General features: G+C 41.5%; 1 protein-coding gene across 4 annotated transcripts in view; it reads right to left on the bottom strand.

Moving 5' to 3' along the window:
- The window catches only part of LOC118839164 (zinc finger protein 850-like), a 154718-nt gene that overhangs the window by 47811 nt on the left and 81467 nt on the right, over positions 1-25440 (bottom strand). For 3 of the 4 annotated variants that reach the window (XM_036746611.1, XM_036746609.1, XM_036746608.1), the window contains exon 1: positions 9067-9139. Coding sequence is in view for 1 of the 4 variants with exons in the window: in XM_036746612.1 (XP_036602507.1) it covers positions 9067-9138 (72 nt within the window). In the remaining 3 variants the exon portion in view is untranslated. Of the gene's footprint in view, positions 1-9066; positions 9140-25440 lie in introns of those variants that run through there. The other variant, XM_036746612.1, reaches the window with a different exon arrangement.

Raw genomic sequence — 25440 nt, forward strand, 5'->3', positions numbered from 1 at the left:
AAATGGGGTGTGAAAAGAGGAGTTTATGCAAAAAAGAGGGGGCACTGGGAGGAGTAGAGAAAAAAACTTCACTCTCATCTGAAATGGGTAAAGGAAGAAAAAATACACATAACACACATTTGGGTACAAAAATACATGTAACCAAACAAGGAAATGCGAAGGAAAAGGGTTAAAGGAAAAGGGAGGAAGGGAGGTTAGAATAAAGGAGGCATTAGTTAGAAGCAAAACAGACTCTTAAAGAGGGGGCAGAGGAAAAAAAAATAGAAGGATTAGTGTGTTAACTGGACCAGAACTGGCCTCTAACCTGGGAATGGCAGGAGCTGAACAGGGCAGGCCAAAGGCAGGTGTGTCAGGGATTAAACAAAAGTTTAATTAATTTCAGAGTAAGGAAACTGCTTGCAAAGAGAAGCTCCCCCACTCCCACCCCCACCCCACCCCTGCCCCTGAGAAGCAGGGTTTAACATGCTGGGGCAAAGGCAGGTCTTATATACACAAAAACCACAAATGGGCTGGACTATGATATGATCATTCTCAGGAGTCCCCACGGCAGGCTCAAGCAATGACAACACAGGTGTTCCTGGGTCCTGTGGGAATGGTTAAGTTGATTGTCTTAAGTCTTAAGGTACATTGAGCCTTGTGATTATTCAGTGGGGTACAGAACCAGAGTTAGCATGGTGGGAACAGGAATGCAGCATCTGATTCAAATGCACAAGCATAGGGATTCAGAACTGTTAGCATGTCAGGAGATTTTGATGGATGTTGGCTCTTAGGTCCCTGGGAAATAGGGTGAGCTCCAAAAAATCTAAATTGATTAATATGAAAATCATAAATCCCTCAGTGAATACCTGGTGCTGGTCAAAGCGATACACTTTGCCAGAAGGTGAGATCATCTAGAGTGCAACGGAATGTTGTCACACCCAGCTCAGGACATAGCCTGCTTGCTATGTTCTCGAAACAGGGTGTCTCCAAATATCTTGACAAATATAAGAGAATAGGATGGAAGGAAATACACAGGTAGCAATCATAACCACAATTATGAATGAGAGAAATTCATACAAAGAACAAGAGGATGTGAGAATGGCTCAGAACTCAACAATCTGTTGTTTACAAGAAATATCCATGAAACAGAAAGAATACACACAAGAGCTTAAACAAGATTTGCAGCACAATCTATTACACTTCAGCTGAAGTAAAGAAGAGAGGGATAGCAATCATGATTTCAGACAAAGTAAAAGCAAAATTATACCTAATTAAAAGAGATAAGTAAGCATAGACACTACATTTTGCTAAAAGACAATGAATTAATATCAATACTATGCATGCGCCAAATGGCATAGCATCTTAATTCTTAAAGGAAAGATGAAAAGAATTATAGGAAGAAATTGACAGTGAAACTATAATAGGGGGAGGAATCTCAATTTGCCCCTTTCAGACCTAGATAAATAGAACCAAAAATAAAAAAGAAATTATTTTAGAATCAGTAGAAAAGTCAAATATGATAAGATATCTGGAGATTTCTGAATGGGAAATGGAAAGGAGTATGCTTACTTCTCAGTTACGCATGGCACCTTCACAAAATTGACCATATATTAGGACATAAAACCTTCACAGATAAATATAGAAAAGCAGAAATATCAACTGCATCTTTTACTCACCATAATGCAATAAAAATACATTCAATAAAGGGTTTTTGAAATAAAGATTAAAAATTAACTGTAAAACCGTATTGCTGAGTTAAATGAGCAACAAGAGGACAGACTAGACATTTTCTCCAATCTCCCATGACCTCCCAAAGTTCAAAAGATAAAGCAAATTCAGCAGTTTTAATACTCTAGGACAAGACTGTCCAACCTTGGGTTTTTATTGAAATAATAGACAATATATTTTGATTTGCCATTTTAGTGAGAGCTCTGCGGGTAGCTCAGCTTTGTTTACTAAAGCATTTATGTAAATTTCTATGCTTGTAGGCAGGCTGCATAAATTACACTAATGCAGCCACATTTTGGACATCTCTGCTCTAGGACACACAGAATCCAGAAGAAGGTAACCACCACCACCACCACCCCCCAAAAAAACCAGAAATTGATACTCCCTGACCCTGAGTTCTCTCAGTGCCCTTTTCCACCTCCCAGCTATCAGCAGTGAGGCCATGCAAGCAAACCCAAAGGTACAGCACAGGTTTACTTACATTAAAACTCACTCTTGCACCCTATTCCCCCCTCCCTGTTTCCAATGATTTAGAGACCCTGATTCCAGGCTGGGAAGTTTGGTCTGGCCTCAATAGCTGGCATGGCCACAACCCTTCAGAACCAAAAGCATGCTAGGAGCTACAACCCAGAAGCACTAGCACTGTAAACGTCTGAACTACCATGAGGGGGAAAGCAAACTCTGAACTGCTAGGGCCAGCAGGATCTGAGCCAGAGAATTAAGGAACAGAGGAAAGGAATAGTCATTAGAACAGGACACTGAGCTTGTAAGGATCTGTGCAGTACTTCACCAAGCCAGAGAAAAGAACACAGTATCCAACTGGGGCCAGTTCTGACCACCTGAAATTCTGCTGAGGCACAGACATAGGCTAGTGAACCATGAACTGCCCAATGTGGGAGGAGGCTGAGATGCTCTAAGATCCAGCCCCCTAGGAAACTATAATCAGAGAAGAGAAGGAGTCAGGAAATGAGTAATTAGAAAAACAAGTTAGGGCAAAAAGTCTAAAAGTACCAAAGATTTCAAGAAGAAGGAATCTTAAAGACCTTGAACATAAAACAGATAAATCAATAGGGAAAAACAGTAATGGAAGGAAATATGACCTCCAGATCTAGTAAATTAGCTCAGGAATCTGTGAATAAAAACTGCAAAATGAAGGAAAATGATCCAATACCTGATGAGACAGAATACCCGTGGAATTAGAGAATATGGAACCACAAAAGCTGTTTCTGAGTGGTTTAAAAGACAAATGGGAATTATGAGAGGAGAATTTATGTCCCGCACAGCAAAAATAATGAACAGAATAAAAAAACTTGAGTGAGCCTCACCAAAGAAACAAGAGAACAATGAATTAGAAATGCAAATACACAGAAGTGAAGCAAAAACCAAAAAATATTAAAAGAAAATATACTCACTATGCAAGAAAAACATTTGGATCTTAAAGACAAGATGTGAAGGAACAATCTAACAATCATACGTCTCCCAGAAGAACACAACGGGACAAAAAACCCCTTAACACCATAATGAATGAAATAGAAGATAACTGCCCAGAACTTCTGAACATGGAAAATGAAATTCCAATTCAAAGAATTCACAGATCGCCTCCAGAAAAAAACCCATGGTGCAAACTCTAAGACACATTGTGGTTAAAGTTAATAATCCAATTCAGAAACAAGTTCTTCAAGCCATCAGGAGAGACCATCACGTACAAAGCAAAGGAAATTTAAATAGCACAAGATTATGCAGCACCCACTAGAAAAAGGAAGAAGGAATAACGTATTCTAAAGAGTAATGGAGCTCAGGATGCAGCCTAGGGTGACCTAGCCTGCAAATCCGAACTTAACTATATAGGGCAAAAGATGACTAACACAATAGTAAAGAAGAGTTTTGAAACATTTTTAGAAAGAAAACCAGAACTGAAGAAATTATTTGCTTCTTGAACATTTCAAAGAAGAGAACTGAGGGAGGAGTGAATAAATGAAGGCAGCAATAGTAATAAAGTGACAACAGAAGACCAATAAGACTTCTCTCTAAAGGTACACAAGGAGACACAGGTGAAGGAAGAAATCTGGAAGAGGTAACAGTAAAGACACAGAGAATGGGAATTATGAACAGAACCAAGCAACACACTGCTAAGAATTACGTTACAACACAGGAAGGTACACGAAAAGGGGAAGGAGAGGGAGAGAGAGGAGTGAATGATGTGCTAGGGCCAAATCAAGGACTAGCAATGAGGGAAAAGTGACCTCTGTGGTCTCAGAATGAGAAGAACCTAGAGGGAAGTGAGTGAGGAGAATGGACTGGGGGCGGGGAGGGAGGAGACCCTACTGTGGAGGTGAGAGGGAATTCCACTGATGAATGTTCCTATGGGTGAAGTGAGATGAGGACCTTAGACTAGGGATTTGGTGCCTGGAAAGTATACCTGTCCTAGAAGCAAGGGAGTTGGAACCCCTGGGGGGTAACTGGCACCTAAAGGTAGAGTGAGAAAGCATAGGCACAGGGAAATTTACAGGCAGATGTAGAAAAAACAATCAACAAGACAGGGTATAGATCAGTATGAGGCAGAGAAGCCTACCATGGGGTACTTTCCTCTCTGACGAATGCAATAATTGTCATGGTTCTCAAAGTGAGGTGCCACAGAAAAGGGGAATCCCCAGATGAGCCCTACAAGACACTGGCAGAAAGCACCCAGAGTGCAGACTCAAAAATTAACACCATGGAAGCTTTGATTACATAAGAAATACAAAGAAAAGAGAAAGACTGGATGATATATAGAGGCATGAAACAGAAAAGGAGGGTCTAAAGTAAACAGAGGGTGAGAGAAATACTTTTTAGAAAAGGGTAGAAAAAATGAAATCAGAAAACTAACGAACAGGACTAACTGAAGGGAAAGAAAGGAAAGGAGAATCTATTTGACTCAAAGGAAAAATGAGGGAGAAGAAACACATAACCAAATGAAAGCAAGAGAGAGGAATAAACAAATCACTAAAAGGAAAGGGTGACAGAGAGAAGAGGAGACTGGGGGTGGGGGAGAGGGGGATAATCAATGGGAACAAGGTCACCTTAAAAAAAAGATTAAAGTAATTGAAGAAGCATAAACATAAACACAGTAGTGTTTACAGCAGAAGAAGGGAAAAAAATAATTTAAAAAAAAAAAACAAAAAACAAAACATTATTGCTCCTGGGGGAAAAAGGGAGACAGTGGAGTTTACTGAGTAGGGGGTGACCCATCTCATCTGAGCTTCTGGAACATCACATTAGTGACAGAACAGAGGATGGACTGAAGCCGGGAGAGACTAGAGGCAGGCTGACCCCGACATGGGATCACACACACTGAAGGTTCACAGAGTTGGCCCTGAAGTGGGAGAACATTTCAGGCACAGAGGTTGAGGCAGCCTGTCCATGGTCATGAAGGAAACAGAATGTCATAAATGAGGAACAATAATTGGGCTAGAAACAGAATGTCATGAATGAGGAACAATAATTGGGTTATTTGGGCTGGCACACAGAATGCGTGAGATGGAACAATGGGAAGTTAGTCTGGAAAAGATGGGTGGGAAGCAAGAATATGATGGATTCTAACGTATAAAAGAATAATGTTTTTAGTTCATTCATCATAAAGGCAATAGGGAGCCACTGGACCTTCTTGAGCAAGAGAGTTACATGATCAGAATTGGGCAAACGTAATATCAGTTTGCAGATTTTATTTTAGATTTGAAAGATGGATGCCGGAAGACCAATTGGGATGCCACTAAAATATCCCAGGTACCTGGGGCTGCTTATTAATGGAGGGAGGAAGAAGAATCAGTAACCATACTGGAGCAAATTCATAGATATGTAAAGGAAGGAGACATCAACCGAGATGGCAGAGGTGCAGAAGGAAGCTCTATGGCACACCTGCTCCACAAGTATCTAAAAAAACACCAGACTGTCCAATTAGGAAATTCAAGAAAAATCACAGTGGGCCACTTTTCTAGCACAAGTGAGATTAGCTTAGAAGATAAATATTTAACTGGGAAAAAATGTAAGAACAATTCTCCAACTGACATATATATGGTCAAGGAATATGAATAGACAAGCTTTCACAAGAAGAAATCCAAGCTATAAAAAGCCCTGTGAAAAAATGCTATCTATCACTAAAGAATTAAAAAGGCAAATTTAAGCAACTCTGAGCTTCCAATTATATCTCTGATTGGCAAAGTTAAAAAAAATTGATTAATGTTGGATGGGCTGAGGCATATTAATTCACTGTTAGTGGAGCTGTGAATTTGTCTAGCCATTTTGGAAAGCAATTTGGAATTGTGCCCCCAAAGATACTAATTTGTGCATTTCCACAGAAATTTCACTGGTGGACCCATACCCCAAAGAGATCAAAGAAAGAAGAAAACAACTCATTGGTCCAAAAATATTTATAGTAGCTCTTTTTATAGTAGCAAAGAACTGGAAAAAGGGGATGAGGGGTGGGAATCATTTGGGGAAAGACTGAACAAATTATGTTGAAAATAATGGAAATGCATTAATCCATTAAGAAATGATGAAAAGCAAGTTTTTAGAATAAACTTGGGAAGACCTGTATAAAGTGATGAAGAATGAAGTAAGCAGAACCAGGAATATAATTTATATAATAATAACAACACTATAAATACAAATAATTTTGAAAGACTTAAGAACTCTGATCCATGAAAAGGACAACCACAAATCCAAAAGATCCATAATAAAGAATGCTACCCACCTCCTAACAGACACGTGATATAGACTCAAGCTGCAGAATGAGATACACCTCTTCACATAGCCAATGTGAGAATCTGTTTTGCTTTACTATGTATATTTCTTACAAGAGTTTTGTTTTCCTTTTTTTTACCCCAGTGAGAGACAGTGATGCAGGAAGAGAAAATAAGTGTTTGTTAACTGAATTTTTTTTTTCTTAAAGACATGTAATAAATTCTGAAAATTTTCTTACACAATACAAACCTTACCGAACACGAGAGGATTCATAATAGAAAGAAAAATTAGCCACATTTGTTCTAGCTATATGATATGTATAAACTATTTTTCCTGTAACATACTGATGGGGAAGAGTTGCTTGTTTCTTAGTCCATTTTGTAATGCATTTTCATTTAATAAAGGAATTTAAAACATTCACATGCACTCCTACAATTAATAAGTTCAATGTGGATTCTGACATTTTTTTACTGAAAATGTTACCTAGAGACTGTGAAATCTATCTTAACTTTTCCATGTTTCTCTTTCTGATCATAATCTTTTATCATTTCTTTCTTTCTCTATGCTCGATGACTCTTCATGTACACAGTGACTTCTTATCAGCAAAGGTCTCTTGAAGGTAGTGACTCAAGTTGAGTGAGCTTCAGTGCAAAGGGATTTGAAGAGCTGGACCTATAGTATCCTAGGCATGTAGAACAGGCAGAGTGTAGAAAGTCTGAAGAGAGATGGGGCAGCTAGGTGGTGCAGTGAGTAGAGCACTGGCCCTGAAGTCAGGAGGACCTGAGTTCAAATCCGGCCTCAGACACTTGACATATATACTAGCTGTGTGACCTTGGGCAAGTCACTTAACCCCAATTGCCCTGCCAAAAAAGCAAAAAATAAATAAATAAATGAAAGTCTGAAGAGAGGAGATGGATGACATGTGGTGGATGAGGAAGAACAAGAAGGCCACTTTGGATAGAACATTGAGAACGGGAAGGGAAGTCAAAAGAATTCAGTCCGAAAAGATAATGTTAAGAGCCAGAGTGGGATAAATGCTAATGTACAAACCAGGGAGTAGGTTTTTTTTTTCAACTTATCCTTAAGGCAATAGGGGAAGCCATTAGGTTTGAGAAGAATGAGGCTACTTTAAAAGCATAAAACTGTATGTAAGATATATTTGAGAAGGAAGAGCCTAGTTTCAGGGAAATCGATTAGGAGACGTATTACAAGGTTAGAGGTGAGGACAGCAGGGTTATGCTACTCAGTACTGAAGACAGGATTGTCTCTCCTTCTCAGTGAAACTTCTTGAATGGGCTATTTACTCAGTGCCGCTACTTCCCTCCTCTCTCTTCTGCTGAGTTTGAAATGCCTACAATATGAAATGTTCAAAAGGCAGGACATACAAGGCTGGATTATGTCTAATATACAGTTCAGAACAATAGTGTAGGGTTGAATTTGGTTCACCAAGGAGTCAAGACAGAGAAGAGAGGAGAAGGTGATCGGTGCCAGGGTGATCTCCTGGGAAAGAACTGAGGGATGAAGGGAGAAGTCATGGTGAGGACAAAGAACAAGGGTAGGGGTCATAAGGCAGAGGAAATGATGGCATGACAAAGGGTTATGATGAAATAGAGGATTTTCAGAATTCATAAACATGGAAGTGGAACACTTCTATGTGATGTGAAGTCATGGATATGGCCATCTCCATAGCTAAGGTGCAGAGGGACAGTAGATCAAGCAAGGGGACTGTTGAGTAGGTTGAAGAAGTGAGGATATTTGAGGTATTACCCATATGTACATGAAAACTCCCCTGGAACAGGAGCAGAAGTTGGTGTTGAGAGAAAGACTGGGCTAGGTACTGAACTCATTGAGGAAAGAAGGAGAATGACCTGGGAGGGTTGATGGATGACAGCTGCCAGAATCCTGTTTGAGGGGTAAATCTCAATGCAGTGTCATAAGTCAGTCAAGCATTTACTAAGTATCTACCATATTCCAGGTGTTGTGCTAAGTATTAGGGATGCCATGAAAGGCAAAAGACAGCCTCTGCTCCAAGGAGTCAATAGTCTAAGGTGGAGGAGACAGCTTGCAAACAGTTGTGTACAAGCAGGATATATACAGGATAAATTGGAGATACTCTCAGGGAAGGCACTAAGATTAAGGAGGCGGAAATAAGGAGGGAGAGAATTCCAAGCACAGGGATCAGCCAGTGAAAAGGTGAAAAGTCACAAGATGGAATGACATGTGGATCTGCACTGGGTCCCCAACCTCAGAGGAGAGCGTGCTTAGTACAAGTGGTAAAGGATAAGTCTGGAAAGGGCCATGGAAGGAAAAGTGTATTCGGATTCCCCGCCACGCAATCAGTGGGTCAGGGAGTATGACAGAAGTAGGCAGCACTGGAGAGTGGGATGAGGCAAGCAGACTGAAGCAGATGTCAGTGCCAGAAGAAGAAAAAGTGTCAAAGAAAGAGGCTTAATGTGAAAATACATTTGTTCATTACGGATCAAGCATTCCAGGGAGCACAACGGAAGGAAAGGGCCATTCTGAAGTTGAACACCTAAGAGTCATAACTAAGATGGAGATGTGCAAAGCAGTGGGAGTTTGGGATGCAGAACTGAAATTCAGGGACTGTATATTGACAATAAGTAATTTATACTTCCATACCTTGGGAGGATTCTTTTCCTGAAATGTTCTTTCTCGGAGTTTCCTCTTTAGTCTTAGCTCTCAGTTCCAAATCTGAAAAATAGTAAGAAAAACTGTGAATGCAGCTTCTTCTCTGAGATGGGAGAAAGGAAAGTTAGGAGTTTAATACAAATGAGAATGGTTGTCATTGTCAGGAAGCACACTGATTTGTGCTCAGCGAAATATATCCTGACACTCTGGGGACACAGTGATCAGAGGCAAGGGAGAGGAAGGAAGGCAGCAATCAAAGAGCTAAAAGGAAGATTAAGATGTATTTTTTTTTCCCCTGCAGAGGGTGAGAAGAAACCATCTAAAATACTGAAATGTGACATATTAAAAAAAATAGATTAGTATAGCACTCATACCCTGAGAACAAGCAAAATGAATTCATGGCAAAGGATGGAGAAAAAGGAAAACATCTGAAGATGAGCAAGGATTAAGAGGAAACATTCTGGAACCAAGACTCAGGCTGTCAGATTCCCATGGGGTGCTCCTCCAGCATAGCAAATGGATTTCTTTCCTGTGCCCAGTCTCAATGCCATGGCCCAGGCACATCTCCAGTATCCTCAAATCCTCTGGGGACAAGAACCCTTCAATGTCCAGGCCCTCCGAGACTCTTTATAAGTTAAGCAAGGCACCCCAGCCTCTTGACCTGGCTCCCATGCCTCTGCCTGCTCTTTCCTTTTGTGAGGCTGGCCTCCTAATGCCTTATAGGAGAAGACATCACCAGAGACCACCAGGTTGAACCTCAAGGGAGGATATGGACAGTCTAATCTCTTGCCTAATTCAATGGACTTCTCTCCAATCATTGATCCTTTCACTGGATTCACTCCTCAGTGGTTAACACACTATCATCCCCTTATTCTTTCACTCACTAACCAGAAGACTTAGGTGTTTTGGTAAATGTTTAACAACCAATTCTGTGGGGGAGGGAGAAGGAGAAAGAGAGGGAGGGAAGGAAAGGGAAAAAGAGAGAGAGAGAGAGAGAGAGAGAGAGAGAGAGAGAGATGCAGGACACATTTTTCTCCATCACTTTTTCCAATCCTAGAAAATAACAAAACAATATATCAAGCCTTGATTTGTAGCTTTTGCTGATTTCTGCGGTATAACTACTCACATTCAAAATTTAACAATGAGCTCCTGCTCCATCATAGCCCTGCCCTTAGCTGCTGCTACAAAGAATTATATAAACCCTTTTGTACACACGGGTCCTTTTCCTCTTTCTTTGACCTCGCTGGGTAGAGGCTTACTAGCCGGATTACTGCTCACTTCAGTGTGTTTTGGTATACATAATTTTGGTCATCCAGGAGGACTGTGCCAATTCACAGTGCCACCAAAGCCCTTCAGAGATCTGTCATTTTCTGTTTTTGTCAACTTTATCCACCTGATACATGGGAGGTGATGCTTTCAACAGAGAGTTTCATTAAAAACTGCCAGCTGATTGATGATTTGTGGGAAGGGGGTTGGAGGAGGAAGGAGACCAGGACTCAAGAAGACTGAGGTTGGAATCCTGGGTATCTGCTCAGAGTGGGGCACTCCACAGAGGAAAGCGTTAGTAAGAAAGAGCTTTTTCTTGGTCCTGTTGAGTTTGAGATGCCTGGTGGGCAATCTAGTTTTAAATGACTAAGAAGCTGGTAACATGAGACTGGCCCACAGGACCTACCCTGGGGCTGGATCTACACATCTAGGAGTCATTTGCATGGAAATGATCCATTGAATCTCTAGGGATTGAAGAAGTCAAAAAGAGAAAGACTAGAGCAAGGATAAAATACTGAAAGCAGCCAGAAAGAAACAATTTGAGTATTGTGGAAACACAATCAGAATAACACAAGATCTAGCAGCTTCTACATTAAGGATCGAAGGGCTTGGAATATGATATTCCAGAGGTCAATGGAGCTAGGATTAAAATCAAGAATCACTTACCCAACAAAACTGAGTATCATGCTCCAAGGCAAAATATGGATTTTCAACAAAACAGAGGACTTTCAAGCTTTCTCAGTGAAAAGACTAGAGCTGAATAGAAAATCTGACTTTCAAACACAAGAATCAAGAGAAGCATGAAAAGGTAAACAAGAAAGAGAACTCATAAGGGACTTACTAAAGCTGAACTGTTTTGTTTACATTCCTACATGGAAAGATGATGTGTATAATTCATGAAACCTCAGTATTAGGGTAGCTGAAAGGAATATACATACACACACACACACACACACACACATATATATTGACAGAGGGCACAGGGTGAGTTGAATATGAAGGGATATCTAAATAAATAAAATCAAATTAAGGGATGAGAGAGGAATATATTCAGAGAGGGAGAAAGGGAGAGAGAGAATGGGGTAAATTATCTCGCATAAAAGTGGCAAGAAAAAGCAGTTCTGTAGAAAGGGAAGAGGGGGCAGGTGAGGGGGAATGAGTGAATCTTGCTCTCATCGGATTTGACCTGAGGAGGGAATAACATACACACTCAATTGGGTATCTTTCCCCACAGGAAAGAAGGAGGAAGGAGATAAAAAAGGGGAGATGATAGAAGGGAGGGCAGATAGCGGGAGGAGGTAATCAAAAGCAAACACTGTTGAAAAGGGACAGGGTCAAGGGAGAACTGAATAAAGGGGGACAGGATAAGATGGAAGGAAATATAATTAATCTTTCACAACATGAGTATTGTGGAAGGGTTTTGCATAATGATACACACGTGGCCTATGTTGAACTGCTTGCCTTCTTGGGGCAGGGGGAGGGAAGAGGGGAGAGAATTTGGAACTCAAAGTTTTAAAAGCAGATGTTCAAAAAGAAAGTTTTTTCATGCAACTAGGAAATAAGATATACAGGCAATGGAGCATAGAAATCTATCTTGCCCTACAAGAAAGTAAGGCAAAAGGGGATGTGGGGGAGTGGGGTGACAGAAGGGAGGGCTGACTGGGGAACGGGGCAATCAGAATATATGCCATCTTGGAGTTGTGGGGGTGTAGAAATGGGGAGAAAATCTGTAATTCAAACTCCTGTGAAAATCAATGCAAAAAACTAAAAATATTAAATAAATAAATAATAATTTTTTTTAGGAGGGAAGAACTAAAATTAATTAATTAATTAGTTAGTAGATGAGTGAAAGACCCTCCAATGGGATTCCGGGATCTGCTCCTCACCAGGATGCCCAGAACCCAGAACCCAGCCCTGTAGCCACAGAGGGACAAAGTTCTTGCCCTGGCAGAGGCTCTGGGGGAGCCAGGAGGAAAATGGGTGGGAGATATGGAAGTGAATGAGACCCCAGGTCCATCATTTCCCAGGCCCAAGAGTCTCTAGACACACTCAAATCCCCAAAGGAGCAAACATCCTCTGGGGAAGCTGGAAACATTACCATCAATAGAGCAAGTAATCCTCACCTCACTGAAAAGAACTGAGAAAGGGAGAGGCATCTTGTTCAGAGGTTACCTGCTCAGTGGATAATTCTGAGGAACTTTTTCCTCAAAAGAATCCCATACTCTTTTTAAGCTCCATGCAGTGCTCCTGGCTCTGGGGCCAAACCCAACCAATCCAACCTCACTTCCATCTAACAGCCCCCAACATGGGAAGACTGTTAATATTGTGCCACAGCTTTTTTCCAGGCTACATATTCCTATTTCCTTCAAACGATCCTCTCACAGGACTGGACAAATGGCCCTTCAGCATGCTGAGCACCCTCTTCTGGATACTTCCACTCCTATCAAAGTGGAGCCCAGACCTGAATACATCTATATGACTTCTGATGAGCACAAGGTACATAGTGGGACGTTCACCTCCCTATTCGGAGAAGTCACATCCCTCTGGCTAAGTGATGCCCAAGGCAACAATAGCTTTTTGGGCTGCTGTATCACACGGCTGATTCCTATTGAATTTGTCTCCTGAAACACCTTGATCTATTTCACAATCACGGATACCTGGCCATGTCTCCCCAACTGATTGCTGTGCAACTCCGCGCCCTCCCCACCAACTCCACCCTGAATGTCATCTTCTTAGATTCCACCCAGTGCTTTAGCCTGTCAAATCTGGGTCCTGATTGTCACCCAGGGTGTTAGCTATCCCTCCCAACTGGGTCACCTGATAAGTCATTCAGCATTTCATCTTTGCCGTTATCGAAGGGGCTGAAATGAAAAACGGGATTAGCTTTGGCCAGGAAAAGGGCCACCTCTTCATTAAAGACTGGAATAAAGGAACAGAGAGTAGGGGAGTGGGGAGTTCATAGAGACTGGTCTCCATCTCGGATGTAAAATATAAGGTGAATGGGTGAGGACAGGAAAAAGGGCATACTTCTTGAAGAGAGAAAAAAGGCTTTGGAACATGGGCTGTGCAAAATGAGATCTAGAATGAATTAAGGAGGCTTAGGAGCTTTGCCACGCTGTACTAAAGGTGTGGGTGAGATGGGATCGTCTAAATGGTGGACCCCCCAGTGTGGCTAGGTGAATTCGCCCATGTCTATTCAGAATATGAGTAAGAAGGAACAAAGGAGGAAGGTGGTGAGATAACTAATAACAATAATAAAGTAATAATAATAATAATTTATCTCAGTTTCCTCATCTGTAAAATGGGGATCATAATAACAGCACATACCTCCTAGGATTGTTGTGAGGATCAAATGAAGCATTTGTAAAGTGCTTAGCACAGCGCCTGGCACATAGTAGGCACTTAAATAAATGTCGATTTCCGTCTTTCCTTCCCTCATCCCTCTCTACTTCCATCTTTCTTACCGCAAACTCAGTTTATTGAAGAGAGACTTCTAATAGCTAGTGCTTTAAGGTTTGTAAAGTATTTTACAAGTTCTATCTCATTTTGTCCTCACCACAACCCTGTGTGGAACATTTCATACCATTTTATATCATTTTTGTAATTTCAATAAGACTCAAGAGTCTGAACTGATTAACCAGAAGTAAAGCCTGATCCTAACAGTCTCTTTGTTCTCTGAGTGACTCAGAAAATGCTTCTATCTTATGTCAATAAGCCCAGATGGAGCATTCTTTCCTCTGTCCATGGCCATTAAGGATGAGACCTTTAGCCCCGAGAAATTATCTTGAATTATGTGACTTTTTCTTATCTTAATATTTTATGGGCATATACTATGTTATGGAATGTTAATGGTAAATTAAACACAGAGATCCTGGGTTGTAATTCCAATTGATACTTTGTCAACTATCCTGACTTACTGTATTTACAACCGATTCCATTAAGGAAAATCCTCTTCTTGTATCATGGTTAAACATACATGGGGATCATAAAAGTGAAGTAACACAGGCTTGCTGAGTCTGCTAAAGATAATGTACATAAGCTTTCTCATTCCTTTGTTCAGACAGTCAGGCTCCTTGTATGTACAAGTAAGTTAGATCTGCTAGGTTAAGGGAATAAACAATATGGATTTTTCTATCACCTAGCTTATTTGCCTCCTTTAACTAAACTTTCAGGTTTAACACCTGGAAGGAGATTATCCTAATTTTACAGATGAAGAAACTGAGGTAGACACAGATTAAGTGACTTGCCCAGTGTCATACAGCTAATTAAGTGTCTTGGGCAAGATTTGAACTCGAGTCTTCCTGACTACATCAGCCCAGCCAGTGCCCCATCTAGCTGTCTTTACTTAAAATACAAGACCATACTTAGCAATAAAGAAAGATACTCAGGGAGAATGGAAACAAGTCAGGTCCATTAGAGCCCAGGGTGGCACCCCAAATCAGTAAAGTCTAGTGGATTTTTATACAGCCCTTAACTTGACCCAGTAGGACAAGACCCTGGGGGGAACACAAGCAATCAATCATTTGATCAATAAACATTTATTAAGCACCTACTATGTGCCAGGCACTGTGCTAAGCATTAAGGATAAAAAAAGGGGTAAAAGACAGTCCCTGCCCTCAAGGAGTTCACCCTCTAATGGGGAGAGAACATGCAAACAAATATATACTACAAGCTATGTACAGGATAAATAAGAACCAATTAACAGAGGGAAGGCACTAGAATTAAGAGGGGTTAGGGAAGGCTTCCTGTAGAAGGTACAATTTTAGCTGTGACTTAAAGGAAGATAGAGAGGTCAGCAGTTGAGTCACAGGAGAGAGAGCACTCCAGGCACAGGAGGCAGCCAGAGAGAATGCTTGGAGCTGAGAGATGGAGGGTCTTGTTTGGGGAACAGCCAGGAAGCCAGTGTCACTGGATAGAAGAGTACATGGTGGGAGTAAGGTTGAGAAGGCCAGAAAGGTAAGAGGGGCCAGGTTATGAAGGGCTTTGAAGCCAAACACAGAAATTTGTATTTGCTCCTGAAAGCCACTAGAGTTTACTGAGTAGGCAGGTAACTCAAATGAACCTGTGTTTTAGGAAAATTACTTTAGTGGCTGAATGGAGGAGGGACTAGAGTTCAAGAGACATGAGATAGGCAGCCCAACCTGTAGGTTATTGCAATAATCCAAGTACGAAGTGATGAAGGCCTACATGTGGATGGGCGGTGTCGGAGGAGGGGAGGTGGTGTATTTGAGAGATGCTGCAAATGTGAAAACGACATGCCTTGGAGCCATACTGGATATGGGGGGTGGGGTGCAGTGAGGAGTCCAGGATGACTCCTGGGTGGTGAGCCTGAGGGGCTGGGAGGATGGCATTGCTCTCTGTGGTAACAGAGAAGGTGGGAGGGAGAAGGGTTTGGGGCAAAGATGACTGAGTTCTATTTTGGACATTTTGAGTTTTAAGATAGCTTCTGGAGCTCAAATTCAAGATGTCTGCAACATAGTTAAAGATACAAGATTGGATGTCAGCAGAGAGGCTGGAGCAGGATAGGTAGATGTGATCTGCAGAGATAATAAAATTCTCGGGAGCTAATGAGATCCCCAAGTGAAGAGGGAGAGTCTGAGAACAAAACCCTGAGGGACACCCAGGGTCAGAGGGCTTGATCTAGAGGAGGACCCAGCAAAGGAGACTGAGAAGGAGCAATTAGAGAGGCAGAAGAAAGAGGAGGGGAAGAGGGAGGGGGGGAGGAGATGGGGAAGGAGAGAGGAGGTGTCTTGAAACCTAGAGAAGAGAGTATCAAGGAGAGCGTGATGGACAGTGTCAAAGGCTGCAGAGAGGTCAAGGAGAGTAAAGACTGAGAAAAGGCCTTTGGATTTGGCAATGAAGAGACCATTACTAAGGAGCTCAGCTAGAGACTGGAGTGGATTCATGGTAGTTAGAAGCCTGGCGGAGAGGAAAACTCTGGGGAAATTGGGGTAATTTGTTGATATTCAGACTCCTCGGGTGGAAAAAGGTCTTTGGGCCAGGCCCAGGGCTTATTCATTTAGGAGGGGGTGAGAGGCCACTGAGGTCCTTAACAGGGTGAGATGGAAAATGCCAGCAAGAGAGAGGCCTCAGGAAATAGGGACCCTGGAAAAGTTTCAAGTTTTTCCAATGTGAAATGAGGCTCTGAACATTATCACTGCTCAGACAGCCTTTCCACAAACAAGGATTAAGTACCTACTGTTTGCTACCCAAGGCTACCAAGATCCCCTCCTTGGGGAGCTCCCAGCCAAGGCCTGGGCCTGAACTTCAGCTCCTCCCCAAGGCTACGGCCTCCTAACCCAGGGAACCCTGCGATCTTCAGGCTCTCTTCTGCTCCTAAATTTCTACCCTGCCTGTACTATCACCCAAGCCCCCAAGCACAGGCATTCAGGTTCTCAAGGAAAGTTTGAAATCTGAACCTCAAGAGTATTTCACAGCTGCTCAGGAATTGAGACCAGAAACAGATTGGCAAAACCCCCAGAATTTTGTAGTATCTTTGTCTGAATGCAAGGTGAGGGTGGGATTCAAGAACTCTGCTTAGATGGGTCTCCTCCTTTAGAGTGTAGCCTCTTGGAGGGCAGGGACTGACCTTACTGCTCTGGGCTGGGCACATCGCTAGAACTTAACAACCTTGTTAAGGTTAAGCTTGTTGGCTGGGACAGCCATCCCAAAGTGCCAGAGGTCAGCCTCAGAAGGGAAAAGCTTCATCTCTGAAGTTCCTTCAACAAAGTCTGCATGACTACCCCATGTAAGGGACACTCTAGGGGTCACTTTGGGGCAGGGACTGTTTGGCCTAGATACCTCGGAGGGTTGCTCCAGCTCTAAGATTCTGTGGGTCTGCAGTGCCTTGGGACTGAGTTGTGTTCTCTCTTCTAGGAGAGGAAGAAAAGAGGCTGAAGGATGATGGCCTCTCCCCACCCCAGACCTTCTCAGTGTAGCCCTGCACCCAAAGAGGCCAAGCCCAAGAAGGCTCTACTCTATTTCTGTCCTGCCTCTTTAAGGAAATGAGGCCCGACAAACTTGAATCCTGAACAAGGTGCAAAATCTGAGGTGCCCTCATTGCTGAGGACTGTCTTCTTACTGAGGCCAAGTCAGATCAACAAGCTTTTATTAAGCACCTACTATGTGCTGGGCACTGCGCTAAGTGCTGGACACAGAGCTATCTTAGAAGCTCCCACTTTAGCAACATGCAAACAACTATGAACAAACAAGATGTATACAGGACAAATTGGAAAGAATCAATAGTGGGAAGGCAAAAGAATTCAGGAAAATTGGGAAAAGCTTCTTGCAGAAATTAGAATTTTAGCTGAGACTTGAAGGAGGTCAGGAAGTAGAGGACAGAAGGGAGAGAATCCCAAAATCCATGGAGGCAGGTGTAAGGGGTTGGTGCCGACCCCAGGGCTGTCAGGACCCTAGCACTTGGCCTGTTTCCTGGGTAAAACCAGACAGGCTTAGTAGGAGCTGGAACGGCAAGTGCCCAGAGGAAGGGCCTCCGCCCTTAACAGCCCCCTGTAGTCATCCTACACATGCAGGCAGAGTCCATCCACAAGGGACTCACAAGCCCAGAAGGAGGAACCCAGCTGGCCATTACCTGATGCTCTTGAACCAGTGCCTAACACAACAATGCTTTGTTACTTTACTTACTGGAACATCTTTGATACTTTACAAGGACATCCTGCCCCGTGCCTCACATAGTTCATACAGCTCTGATACCAGCTTGCAACATGCCCGAGCCTTCCCATGCCTCCATAGATACTGTAGGACAGCATCTCCCTTTGTTCCCATACTCCTACAGAAACTATCTTGCAACAGTCCTAATTTTTCCCATACGCTTGTAGGAACCATAGTTTGCAACAATCCAGATTCTTCCCACCCGATATCGATACCCATATCTAATCTAAGTGCAACAATACACTCATACTGCAACATTTCTGTTTCTTCCCATGCTGTCATCCCCTTACCCCTTGGACACCTGCTTCTGCTCATGTAGCGCAAAACCCTATAAAACTGGATAATGTCTCCCAATAAATTGGAGTTGTATCCTTTCTGACTCCCGCCTCATCATTGTGTCCCGAGATTGGGGTCCTTGCTGGTCAGCGACCCCCAACAGTCAGGAGACAGAGGATCTATGCAAGAACAGTAAAAATCCGGTGTCACTGGACTGTAGAGTATGTGGAGAGAAGTCAGGTCTAAGAAACTGGAAAGGAAGGAAGGCACCAAGTGATCCAGGGCCTTCAAAGCCCTCAAAGATCAATAACTGATCCAAGAGGTACCAAGGAGCCGCTAGAGTTCTGAATGGGAGGGGGAGGTCACATGATTAAACCTGCCCTTTAGGAAAATCACTTTGATAGCTGAGTGAGAATGGACTGGAGTGGGAAGACAAGAGGCTGGCAGACCCACCAGCAGCTGCTGCAATAGGTGATAAGCATCTGCACCAGAGGAGAGAAGGGGAGTGTCTGAGACATGTTGGGAAGGTGGAATCCACACAAGTTGGCAAAAATTGCATAAGGGGGTGAAAGCAAGTGAAGGGTAACACTTAGATTATGAACCTGGGTGACCGGGATGATGGTAGCGCCCTCTATAACAACAGGGTGTTAGGAGGAGGCAAGAGTTTGGGGGATGGTAATCAGCTTACTTTTGGACATGGTGGATTTAAGATATTGTAGCAGGACAAAAATCTGCCAGTGTTTCCTCGTAACATGGGTCAGCCCCTACCTCCTCCCTTCCCCTCCAATATGAGTCATACCCATCCCTTTTCCTTCTTTCCTGAGACAGCTTTTCCTAAAAGGCAAAGCCCTCCCTGGCAGTTGGTTGGTCTCTACCTCTCCTGACTTTGCTTCTTGGTCATCTGAGGGCATAAAATACCACACCCCTATGGAGTTGGTGCCCCTTTGAGTCAGTGAATTTCTGAAGACCTGGGGTCACTATATCCTGCCCTGATGACCAGACATGTTTCCACATAGATAGGAAGGCGTCTGGGTCAAGAGAAATTCAGTACTATTGTATCCTTGTTCCATATCCCTGCTGTCAGGGCAAAGTAAAACTCCTCTGGTTCAACACCTTACGAAGGCCTCATTTTGTCTAAGACATTCAGTTGGAGCTGTCCAATAGGCAGCTGGAGATGCAGAACTGGAGATCAGGAGAGCTTTTAGGGCTGAAACAGATCTGAAAAGCAATTCCATTTGGATACTGAAGCAAAGAAATCCTCTTCTACCCCAAAGAGGAACATCAAATGGTCACCTGCTCAAAAAGAATTCATAGAACAACTTAAAAAATCAAATGAGAGAGTTTGAGGAAAAAGTGAAAAAAATAAAGAACAATCCAAGAAAAAAAAAAAAGATATGAAAAGAAAGTTAACCATTTAGAAAAGGAGATCCAGACTCTTAAGGAAGAAAATGACTCCTTGAAAGTAAGAATTAGGTAAAGGGAAGCCAGCAAAGTTATAAGAAATCAAGAAATAATAGAACAAAATATAATGAAAAATAGAAGAGAATGTGAAATATCTCATAATAAAAACAACTGATCTGGAGAACAAATCAAGAAGAGAAAACACAAGAATAATCAGACTACCGGGAAAGCTATGATCAAAAAAAGACTCTTAATACAACAATACAAGAAATAAAGAAAATTGTCTTGAAGCATTAGAACAAGAGGGGAAAGTAGAAATAGAAAAAAAAATCCACTGATCACCACCTGAAAGAGATCCTCTGAAGAAAACCCATAGGAATATATAGTCAAATTTCAAAAACCCAGCTCAAGGATGTAATATTAAGAGCAACAAGAAAAAAAAACAATTTAAATATGGTGGTGCCACAATTAGAATCACACAAGACCTGGTAACGGCAACACTAAAAGACTACAGGTCTTGGAACATTATATATCAAAGAGGAAAAGAACTGGGGTTCTGGCCAAAAATGTCATACCCAGAAAAGCTAAGCATAATCCTGAATGTTTTTTTTAAAAATGGACATTTAATGAATTGTCAGACTTTGAAGACTCTGTTAAAAAAAAAAAACTGAACTTAATAGATTTGACGTACACAAGCCAAGAGAAATATAAGGTACATACCAAAGACTAATTACAAGGGACTCAATAAGAACAGACTGTTTACCTTTTATGTATGTATAAAATGTAAAATATACACCTAAGATTGTTATTATTAACTGAGTAGTTTGTAAGAAAGATTGGGCTAGACTTGAGTATGATATGACTTTAAAAAATAAAACCATTTAGTAATTATTTTATACAAATGAGGTGCGAGAAGAAGAACCAACACAGATGAATTAGATCAGGGAGAAGGGTTGTTATTCCGGAAACCTACTTTCATCAGGAATGAGTTCAAGATAGAACAATACATATATATCTAGAAGAGTAAAGGGTGCTTATATTTATATATAGAAGGGTGTTTAGATTAATGGGAATGAGAGGACAAGGAAGGGATCCTTGGAAGTATAAAGGAGGGATTTTTAGAGGGGAGGGTGAGAGAACAGGTCAAAGGATCATATAAGAGGGTGTTTAGATTTATAGGAATGGGAGGATAAGGGAGGGATCTTTGGAGAGAGGATAGGCTAAGTAATAGGAGGGCAAGGTAGCAGGCAAAAGTAGAGGAGTTAGGAGAGATTGGAAATAAGAGATACACACAAACATTAAAACAAAGATCAGAAGTAAGGAAAGTATGGATGTCTATATATGATGTATATGTGTGTGTGTATATATACATATACACGTGTGTGTATATGTATATATATATATACACCTATATACACACATATGCTTACTATATATAAAATATATCTGAGCTTAATTTTAACCTTCCAGGGGAGGAAGGGGAATGGTGGGGGGAAAAAGAATAAAGTAAAAAGTAAACAACAGAGAACAAAAGAAAACTAACAAGGAAGCAAAGAAAAGATGGACAACTCTCAAAACAACATATAGTATTTATTATATAGGCTTTCCTGAAATGGAAATTTATTGCTACTTATTTTCAATCCTCTCTTACATTCTGCTGTGCACAAGACATTCTTTTCTCCCCTTTTTTGTATTTAAGTTTATTACACTTTTTTTTCTTTATTGTGTATTTAAGTTTCGGTAATAAAAATAAAATAAAATGTTGTTTTATTTTAAGGTTCTATTAAGATTCCTATTATATATCAAACACTAGGGATACCAAGAGAAAAGCTCAACAATCTCTAATAAATGTTGCATTCCTTTCAATAGTACCTAGTGACTGATTGGCAGAGGATATGTCATTCCTGATAGAAATTATTTTACAATTTGGTCAATGCTCTGACATAACATTTGTCCAGAGCCTAGTTCTGGCTTATTAAAGATTTCCCATTACCCAAACTGGTTCTCTCATATTCCTGAAACTTGACAAGTTATTATGCTAGTTAAGACTGTTTTCATAAAGCAAGCAACACTTAGCACAGTGCCTGACACATAGTAGGCACTATGAAAATGGCTGCCAAGTGTCATACAGAATAGAACACTGGGGCTGAAGTCAGGAAGACTTCAGTTCAAATCTAATCTCAGACACTCACGAGCTCTGTGACCTTGGCCAAGTCACTTAACTTGTTTGCCTCAGTTTCTTCAAATGTAAAACGAGGATAATAATAGCACCTACCTCCCAGAGTTGTTCTGAGGATCACATTGTCTGCCACATTATTTGCACTTCATGAATACTTATTTCCTTTCCTTTCTTTCCATCTTCCTCCCCCCACTTCCCTCCGTAAAGCCCATTCTAAAGGAATAAACTCTGACTGAGGAGGCACACCATACCAGCAGCAAAAGATGCTGGTTATTGGTGTGACATGATGGCAGGACTACACAGGCATGGTAAAAACCTCTAGTTTGTGTGAAAATTGTTTAGCACTCATATTTCTACCCAGGGAAGGGGGAGGAGGGGGAGCACATGGCAGTGGAATGAGAAGGAGCGGCTTTTGAAAAAACGCGCATCAAGACACGTCATGCTGCTGGGTACTAAGGAGGCAAGACACGGGTAGAGGTTATGGTTTTCCAGAGAAGAGTTTCACTGTTGAAGATCCACCTCTCACAATCCTCCCATCTTTCCCAGTGATTTCTCAGGTCAGGTTGAAATGAAGGGGCCTGGGTATACTGGGGGGCTGCGAATCCTATGATGGATTTGTAGCTGTCCAAAGTACCAATATTCTTCTAGTCTCCAGGCTGTAACCTTGATAATAAACAGGACTTACTGTGTGCCAGGCACTATGCTAAGTGACACTGGTCTTTTCATTCATATTAATTCATTGCTGGAGGTGAGGGGAGTGGGGTTTTGCCTTTTTTTTTTTTGTATTTTGCCATCTTTCTGTCTCAGTTTTCCTCTACCTATGCTACCTCTAGGAAGCTGATCATGTCCCAGAGTCAGGGTTTTCCACAACCCTACAACCACTTAAGCATTGGAAGGTACTCTTGAAGACCCTGGCACCCAGGAGTAAAACGTGGTGAGTGAAATACATCTCTACCACTGTACCCTGCCACGTGGGCTGAGCTACTTCTTTTCCTTTAGAGATACTAAGATTGTCCTTGACTACAGGTCAACAAGGCTAAATGCACAAAACCGCAAGGAGCTCCCATTCCTGAGGTTTGAACTGAGGCAGGGGAGCTGTGCTCAGCTGAATCAACAAAGCGTCCAGCACAGTGCCGATTACTAAACGTACTTGTTGGAGTGTCTTTGCCCTGCTGCGGCTAAGTAAATCTGCATGTATTAAATGTCATATCTTCTGAGGGCTTCCTTTCATTTCAATATTGAAGACAAGGTGCCAGTCAGCCTGGATCAGCTCTAGGCTATCCCGGAGGAGTAAGACTGCCCTGCTGCAGTGAAGATCCAGTCCAGCTGTGTGAGATAACATAAATTCGTAGAGGATCCATCAGCGTAGTTGCCATGACTTCTTCCAGCTCCGATCAGTACCATGTGAGTACAAGTGAGGGACGCAGATGGTGGGAGTAATCCAGGATAGGGTTATGGTAAAGTGTGATTGACAATGGGCAAAGGGGCAAGGGATTAAAGAATGGATGAACCCGTAGAATAAAATGTTCCCACTATGGCTTCCAGACCGAGAAGGAAAGAGATAGTGCAAGGATGATAGACTATGAAAAGATTGATTCATAGAGGGAAGGAAGGTCAGGGTAATGATGAGCAACAGGGTTTGGGTCCTCAGGCACTGATGGATGGATATGGAATGATAAAAGATTAGGATTAAATAAAGGAATTTTGGATTTCATGAACCTAGAAGATTAACACTGATTTAACTCCAAGAAATACGTTCACTAAGAAAATATCAGAAGCCAAATAAAATTTATTAAATTAATAAACACAAATGGTCTGCATTCTAGCATTAAATGTGAAAACATTACAAAACAGCTTAAGTAACAAAAAGCAAGATAATCACACTGCTCAAAGAAACACACTGAATGCAAACAGAGGTGCCTGGTGTAGCTAGGGAGTACAGAGTGCTGGACCCAAAGTAAGGAAGACCTGAGTTCAAATCCCACCTCAGACATTTACAAGCCAGGTAACATTGCTGAAAATCAGTTAACCTCTATCAACTTCAATTTCCTCCTTGGTAAATAAAGGGAGCGGGCTTGGTGGCCTCCAGGGTCCCTTCTAGTTCTAATTCTGTAACCTATGACCTAAATTAGACACAGCGAGGCTTTTTTCCCTATTTCCCTGATTCTGAGTAGAGCTTTGTCTGAAAAAGTTTTCTGATATTTATTACGTGGCTACAACTCACTACAACACTGAATCTGGGCATATTTTATTAATTACGCACTACCACAGAAGGCTGTTCCACATGTTTAAGACTTCTTTCCAGGATTAATCAGCTGATGTTGAATAAAGTGTGAGGATTTACTGAATGCCTTCTCACATTTGTTTAATTTTAAGGCTATTCTACAACATGAATTCCTCTAACAGCTAAGTAGAATAGGAATGTAATAGAAGGCTTTCGATACATCTAAAAGGCTTCTTTTCAGTAAGGATTTTCCAGTGTTTAACAAGGTCTGGGCAATGACTGATGAATTTCCAATAATCCCTTTATTTATAAAATCTTCTGTCTGGTATGAAATCATCTGAGGTTCAATAAATTATGAGCTGCAACTGAAGATTCATGATATTTGTAAGACTTCCCCACAGCATGAATCAGTGGATTTCAATAAGTTATGAGCTGCAATTGAAGCATTTCCCACATTACATTTATAACCTTCTCTTCATTATTCTAATGTTCAATAAGTAATGAACTCCAACTGTAGCTTTTCCCACATATATTATTACACTTAGTAGACTTCTATCCAGTACGAATCCTCTCCAGAAGAATAAAGTTTGACCTCTGAAATGATGTTTTCCCACATTAATGGCATTTATAAAGCTATTGGCCAATACAAATCTTCCAGTTCTAAACAACCTGTCAATGACTCAAGGAATGCTTGGTCACAATTGTTCTAAGGCTTCTCTCCAGCATGAACCTTCTGATGTCGACTGAGGCTACCTTTCTGAGTGAATGCATTCCCACATTCTTTACATTTGTAAGGTTTCTCTCCAGTATGAATCCTCCGGTGTTGAATAACATGTGAGGAATTAGAGAAAACTTTCCCACATTCATTACATTTATAAGGCTTCTCTCCAGTATGAATCCTCTGATGTCGAATGAGGCTACCATTCTGAATGAAGGCTTTCCCACATTCTTTACATTTATAAGGTTTTTCTCCAGTATGAATCCTCTGATGTTGAGTAACATGTGAGGTCTTAAAGAATGCTTTTCCACATTCATTACATTTATAAGACTTCTCCCCAGTATGCATTCTCTGATGCTGAATAAGGCCAGATATATGAGTGAATGCTTTACCACAATGACTACATTTATAAGGTTTCTCTCCATTATGAATCTTCTGGTGTTGAGTAAGGGTTGAATTCTGAGTAAATGCCTTCCCACATGCTTTGCATTTATAAGGCTTTTCTCTAGTATGAATTCTCTGATGTTGAATAACTCGTGAGGTATTAGAGAATGCTTTCCCACATTCATTACATTTATAAGGCTTCTCTCTAGTATGACTCTTCTGATGTTGAATAAGGCCAGAATTCTG

Source organism: Trichosurus vulpecula, chromosome 2 (genome assembly GCF_011100635.1).
Source record: "Trichosurus vulpecula isolate mTriVul1 chromosome 2, mTriVul1.pri, whole genome shotgun sequence".
Taxonomy (NCBI): Eukaryota; Metazoa; Chordata; class Mammalia; order Diprotodontia; family Phalangeridae; genus Trichosurus; species Trichosurus vulpecula.